General features: G+C 32.8%; 1 protein-coding gene across 1 annotated transcript in view; it reads left to right on the top strand.

Moving 5' to 3' along the window:
• The window catches only part of LOC106465022 (myotubularin-related protein 10-A-like), a 30,516-nt gene extending 25,947 nt beyond the window's left edge, over positions 1 to 4,569 (top strand). Inside the window, exons 12-13 of the mRNA XM_013925211.2 lie at positions 1,116 to 1,288; positions 3,326 to 4,569. Coding sequence (XP_013780665.1) covers positions 1,116 to 1,288; positions 3,326 to 4,105 — 953 coding nt within the window. The 3' untranslated portion in view covers positions 4,106 to 4,569. The remainder of the gene's footprint in view (positions 1 to 1,115; positions 1,289 to 3,325) is intronic.
• Positions 4,570 to 7,199: the final 2,630 nt, after the last annotated feature.

Here is a 7,199-nt window from a genome sequence, read left to right as displayed (position 1 = left end):
TGTAGTTTAAAACTTTTTTTTAATTACTTTCTAGATGTTTAAAAAAGTATCTTTTTTTCTCTTACTTAACATTAGTTGTTTTTAAATGGCTCATTTTTAATTTTTGGTATTTTAACTTTTAAGCTTAGAAACCCAGAAATGTAATATCAAATTTTTGACCGTGAATCTAAAAATTAATTTTGGATTTCATAGTTGCAGAGCATTATAATACATAGACAAAAAGAAATATTTTAGAGCTCATATCAAACTTTTGTACATTTATCTACAGTGAGAAATGAAAACGTAGGTTTCTCAGTGTTCTTAATAATGACATTATCTGGAAACAAAGTCATTTGTAGTAAACTAAAAACTATGCAAAAAGTTTAACTGAATAACAAAGTAATAATGACATGCTTTAAAATAAATATTAGCATCTGCTGTTTTGTTGCTTATCTTTCTACAGTGCCTGGCATGGCCAGGTGGATAAGGCGCTCGACTCACAATCTGAGGGTCGCGGGTTCGAATCCGCATACCACCAAACATGCTCGCCCTTTCAGCCGTGGGGGTGTTATAATGTGACTGTCAATCCCACTATTCGTTGGTAAAAGAGTAGCCCAAGAGTTGGCGGTGGGTGGTGATGACTAGCTGCCTTCCCTCTAGTCTTACACTGCTAAATTAGGGACGGCTAGCGCAGATAGCCCTCGTGTAGCTTTGCGCGAAATTCCAAAAAACAAACAAACAAACATCTTTCTACAGAATCAGTCAAGTTGCTTTATAATTGTCTTCACATTTTTAGTAAAGACTTATTGAGATGAAACCTGACTTTCCATCATTCCAACACAATGTAAAACTTGGAAAACACTTGATGTACAAATTAGAAAAAAAAAAGAACTATAATTGTCTTTACTCTAAATAAGTTTTTATTAGAAATCAAACAAGATTTGACAAAGTTTATTGGATAATTATTGCTGCCCTTGTGGTCGATACAATAATGTAACTTGTGTATCTCTTTTTACGTGTAAGAGCAAAACGTCTTTCTCCTCCCGCCAGGAAGAATGAGAATTACCCATCCCATTATATTTCAATACACATTAAGAATTTTCTTGAAAATAAAGTAATGGCACATTTCTTTTCAGAACTGGGAGGCCGAGACTTGTCTTGTGTCATTTCCAGTTTAGTGCAGATTCTTCTGGATCCATTTTGTAGAACTCAACATGGTTTTGAATGTTTGGTGCAGAAAGAATGGGTTGCACTAGGTCATCCTTTTCAAGAAAGACTTGGTCAAATTAAAGTGGAGGAAGTACATCAGGTAGGTTTAGGTTTTGTTTTACATTCAAGATATTGTATCTATTTTTCATTTAATTTTTCCTAGGTCTCAGTTCAGAGCACAAGGTTTTGAATAGTATTAAGTAGTAAGACATATTTATATAGTCAGTACATTGTACAAAACATTTTTGTTCATATTGAAATAAATGTTCTTTCAGGTTGTACCAGTAGATGTTTTTTTCATTTATAAATTTATATTTTTTCTGAAAACTTCTAAACAACGTAACTGTTTAATACGCACCACATAACGCTAAGCTTACATGCTGATGTGATTGGCTCTTTATATATTATATATTTTATGTTGTTTTCTTTGAAATTCTAATGTCATTTAAATCAGTTTTGTAAATGTAAACATGGTATCATTTATTTGCTTTTTAAGAGGTACCCACTCAACTTACGAACAGTGTGAAGTTTCGAGACATCTAGTTGTGTGATAATACATTTATTTCTCGACAATGTTTCATCTCTAACAGTGAAACATGTTGTATATGATCGTGTCTCACTGTTAGAGATGAATAGCTGAACATAAATAAATTTATTATCCCATGAATAGATGTCTCCCGTCTTTGTTTGCAATAAAAACTGGTAAGTTACTATAAGACTACAGAACGTAGAATATTTAGAGCTTTTAATTTTAAATTTTAGTGTGTATCAATAGGTATCATTTTTCTGAAGCATAATTAATTACTTTTGTTGATAAAAATAATTGTTATTAAGATCTTATCTGTCTTCAAGTTGCATTTTTTTTCAACCAATTCCTTTTTTTTGTATTATTAGTATCAATTTATTTATAGCTTCAATTTTACAGATTTGTTTATGGTATGATTAATACATATTATGAGGTTTACATAAGTCTTTGAACATTGCTAAGGTACAAATGCTAAATTTAATGCTAATTAAACAAATAAAACACAACAGTAATCATGAGGAGAAACAACAGTAAGAAAACACAACACATAAAAAAGGAAAATCTGTAATACGAACATATTTTCCACATCAATTTATCGAAAAAAAAAGACGTCCACTGGTCTCCTTACACACTTGTTACATGCTTACTAAACAGAACTTACAACCTGTGCTCCATGTATCTTAATCTACACTCTTAAATTTTGTTCTTGCATGATATCCTGAAACGTAACTGCTACCCACAACACTTATTAGTAAGCATTACCAATACCTTCCTAACAAAGAAACTCGCAAATCCAATTAAGATACCAACTGTACCCAAACTTACTATATACTCGTGTCTTCCCTATACTGGTAAACAAAGCTTAACTTTCTAAAATCAATTTAAACGCATACTTGGTCATTACTACCCTCAAGTGTATTTCAGATTAGTTTTTGAATCCACATCACGCATACAAAATGTTTTCCCTACTAAAGATCTCCTCCCCATTCCTTATTGTTCCTAGCTTGTCTATCTTTACACGTGTGGAGACTGTAAGACCTCCTATATTGGCAAAACCAAATGCCATTTAAAAGTCAGAGCCTATGAACATATGGGAATTTCCATCAAAATGCAAAAAAAAATTGAGTAACCCCTGTGTTTCCTCTATACGCCAACATAGTGAAGAAACAGGACATTGACCTATGCTATCAAACTTTTCTATCCTCTGTAAGTCTAATACTGACCTGGAATTATTGATTAAAGAAACTCACCACATCAAACAGCATTCTCCAACACTGAACAATATGCAGTCTTTATTTAAACTATACATTTTTTTAATATGTTTGTATTACTGATTTTACTTTTTTGTTGTTGTTGTTGTGTTTTCTTGCTGTAGTTTCACCTCATGATTACTGTTTTGTTTTATTTTTTTAATTATATTATGAGGTTATTGTAAGTTTTTAAACAGTTTTTTTTCATCTTTTCATACACTGATTTTTCTGTTTGCTTTGATGCTTTTCATTCTTCTGTAGCATTTGATATAATTTGTTATATTTATAATTAGAAGTATTTAACCTTAGCCTTGCTTTACAACTACAGGATGTACTCATATCAGTGGTTCAAATTTTTCAGTCTCCAGTGTTTCTTCTCTTCCTGGACTGCATGTGGCAAATTCTACAGCAATTTCCATCCAAATTTGAGTTCACAGAAACCTATCTTACTAATCTTTGGGACACAGTACATATAAGCTGTTTTGGTACTTTCCTCTTTAACTGTCATAGAGAACGTATAAATGTGTGTAGCAAGCAATATGATTCACGTAGGTTACATTCTTCATGGGACTGGTCTCTCCAATTTACAAAACAGGACATGATCCTTTTTAAAAATCCCTTGTATATTCTCTCAGCTCAGGAAAATGAAAATCACCCTAGACCGTGGTCACTTGCTTGTGATGGCCCATGGAATTCTCGTAATCGGCCATTTACTCCTGCAAAAAAAATGGAAGAGAAAGAAAATACTTTGTTAGAACTTGATCCGTCCGTAACGAGGATGCAACTCTGGACACAGTGCTACCTCCGTTGGGTTCCGATGGCTCAGGTGGTTGGAGGAGGTCTTCCCGTGGTCTATCTGCAGAATGCAGTCATTTGGGATGAGATTTGTACATTAGAGAAGCTTTTACTCTCATTACCAGAACCAGCAAATCTTCGTTATCGGCGTGTGGCATCTGATAATAATTTATTTAGGAGCGAAGGTGACAACTCATGTGGAGTAAAACATGATTCTCACATTGTTACTTCAGCTTTCCCATATTCTCCAATTGGACCTTTTGACTGTCAACATTTTCACAGAGTCCCATCAAGTTCATGCCTCCTTGTGGATGTGGTTGGTACTGATCAAGAATTGGATGAATAACCTTTCAAGCCCTTCCTATTCAGCTTGGACCAATATTAAGAGTATAATTGCTGAAGCCGTATTAAGTGTTGCTGGAATGGAATTATCTTTTTACTGGTGATAATTTTATATTGAAGGAAAATGAAATCAAAGAGTTTATATAGCTAATGTGCCTCAGCTGTAATTGTGACGTAACTACATTTTCTAATGTTTTATTTTTTATAATAATTACTAGATATTTATGTATTTCTACACAGCTGATTCTATTGATATTTTTTTAATTTACTGAAATATTTTTGCTAAATTATGTCAGTTTTTGTTGGATGACAAGAAACAAATTGTAATATAAATATACTTAGGAAATGATATACATAATCAATGAAAATGTATGAAATATGTTATTTTATAGCTAATAATCTCGCGTACAAGGAGCATAGTAGTGGTGTACTATAGTGTTGTGACAAATAAAGACGTCCAACAAACAAGATCTATAATTTGATTAGACCAAAAAAATACAAAGAAAATAATATGGTTCATGGTGCTTTTACTAAAATCAGAAAAGTTACAATATTGCAAAGGCAGTATTAGGAAGTGGGAATCGACTTAGGGACACAAAATGAGATGGAAATATATTAGTTATGCACTTGAGCAGGTAAAATGTGATGCACAAGAGTTAGTGATGTCTATGTATGTATATTACTGTCAATTATGATGTCTTAGGACAACTAAAGAAGAAAAAAAAACTTTTTTCGTTAACTGGGGCAAAATAGGAAACAGAAAAAAAGCTTAAAATTGTTATCTTGGCGTAACACTTAAAAGAATTATATCATGCGAAATTCATAACAAAACAAACACATTAGAACTGGCAGAGGTTTTGTGATTCCCTCATCTTTATTGCTCCTTTCTAGAACTTTAAGAAAAAACAGACAAGGGAAATCAACAGTGTGAAAATGACAACCATATGCAAACAAATGTGAATATGACAATAAACATCTCAGTTGATTGAGAATAAATAAAAGTAACTTGTGTTTTTTGTTAATCACAATATATTTTGGAGAAAACTGGAAATCAAAATTTCTCATTTCTTTTGTACATTATGCAAGATTGAGATTTTACAAGACAAAAATCAACTTTTCTAAATTTATTTAATGTAAAAGTGTAGTATTTTCAGGTTAGTCTTCATAATGAAAGGATCAGCAGAAAAAAAAAGTAATACTGTATTTAACTAAACTACCTGAGTTTAAACAAAGAAGTAAACAAACTGGAAATAATATGTGATACAGGTTAAATCAATCTTTTTTCAAATAATTGTCAGAAACCAAGTATATGTACTTGTTTTTTTTAGTACTTTACAGCTGTCTTTCACTGGATTGATTAACTGGCTTTCTTCCTTCAAGACGTCTTCTCTTAAACCAACTCGTTTAAGCTAAGGAACAAGAATGTTTATTCTACCATGATCTATTACAGAATGTTTAAAACTATAATTTCCTACTTAGTATTTACGCATAGTGACTAGCGCTAACACGTGACTGGTTATCTTCATGAGGTGTGACCTTGAAATAATACCTGACCTACCATTGGAGGACAATGGCTATAAGCATTCTTGCACAATGTGCACTGTTACAGTCATTCCACCCATGGGCAGAAGAGGGATGACCTCAATAGAATGATAAGGAACAAAGGCAGCTAGAACGAAATAAACTTAACTTTCTAGAGTATATGTTATGTGAAAGCTGCAAAGCACTAGAATAAACATTTCTACATTAAACTAAGAAGATAGAAAATGCATGGAATACCTATGTATTACAATACAGAACTGTGTGCTTGGTTAATCCCCTTAGCTAAAATATACATTTTTCAAAATTTTTATAGCATGCAGCAATCTGGAAATGAGTTAAGGTTCCATGTCATAGACCTTGACGCTGAGTAGGCACAAATCTTGTATACAAGGAATGTTTCATGTACAAATATGACTTTATGTATTCCCATTTTGTATTTAACACCGAATTTGGGAGTTTGAAGTAGTTATAGAGAGGTTTCACGGTTTTCAGTATTCGAGCTAGAACTAAAATAATGTAATCTAATAAAAAAAACTTGATCTGTTAACCTAAAAAAAATCGCTATTGTCAAGAGAATTAACTTCACAATGATGTTTTGCCACAAAGAAGTGGAGTTTAGAGGTTTGGCCGGACTGCATTCCTCTTGTACAAAATAATAGAAGTTTTCATGTTGGCATGCCATGATTGGTATAAAAAGTGCTTATGAATATTAGATCCTTATTGGTCTATATTCCCTCATTTTCCATGCTGTCCTGGTGCTACTGCTATCTCGTCCTTCACACACCACACTAGCTCCTGCAACCAACTTGGTGAGTATTTGTCTATGATTCCAAGCAGAAACCATTAAAACAGTACATCCTTGGCCATCTCTATCGACAGAGCTCGCGAAAACCATGGAGAACACGGTTATATGTAGAGAAAGCTGAGGAATCAACAGTTTCATCCATTACTGCGTTTTGTGTGAAATTTTGGATTTATGTATGGGTTTTACTCCACCATAGTCTGGAAACTAGCACAAATTCAACTTCGTTGGTGGGTAATTCAGATTACAAATATTGCAAAGAGTTCAAATCTCTATTCAGAATATAAAAAGAGAGTACCAGAAAACTGTTTGGTAATCAACCCACCAAAACTGTCTCGTTAATTTGAAAAATGGATGTTAAAATTATGTTTGTCTTTATAAGATAGGATTTTTAAGACTTTAATGATATTCAGGATTTTTATAGTTTAGCTGTAATAGTTATAGTTTTAAACATTCTTGTAACTTTAACTCGCTATTTGGGAAGGAGACACCAGTTTTATATTTTGGTGTTGTTAACAGTTATTTTATACCATTATTTTTTACAGTCACTTTGCGGAGTGAATAGTGTGTTTTTAAATAGTATTTAGATACTTTATTTAGTCTAAATGTTTATATAATATTGTTGCGTCATCGAGATCACGTGACTATTCTCACGCCCTCTAGTTTCTAGAACTATCTTGTTCCTTCACGAATGCCCTAGCATTTACTAGATAGGGTAGACTGGTATATATAAGAGGGCGACAACGTGACGCGG

The sequence above is a fragment of the Limulus polyphemus genome, unplaced genomic scaffold (genome assembly GCF_000517525.1).
Source record: "Limulus polyphemus unplaced genomic scaffold, Limulus_polyphemus-2.1.2 Scaffold1813, whole genome shotgun sequence".
Classification (NCBI taxonomy): Eukaryota; Metazoa; Arthropoda; class Merostomata; order Xiphosura; family Limulidae; genus Limulus; species Limulus polyphemus.
The sequence above is the reverse complement of the archived record's forward strand: the minus strand, read 5'-3'. Positions and strand labels throughout refer to the sequence as shown.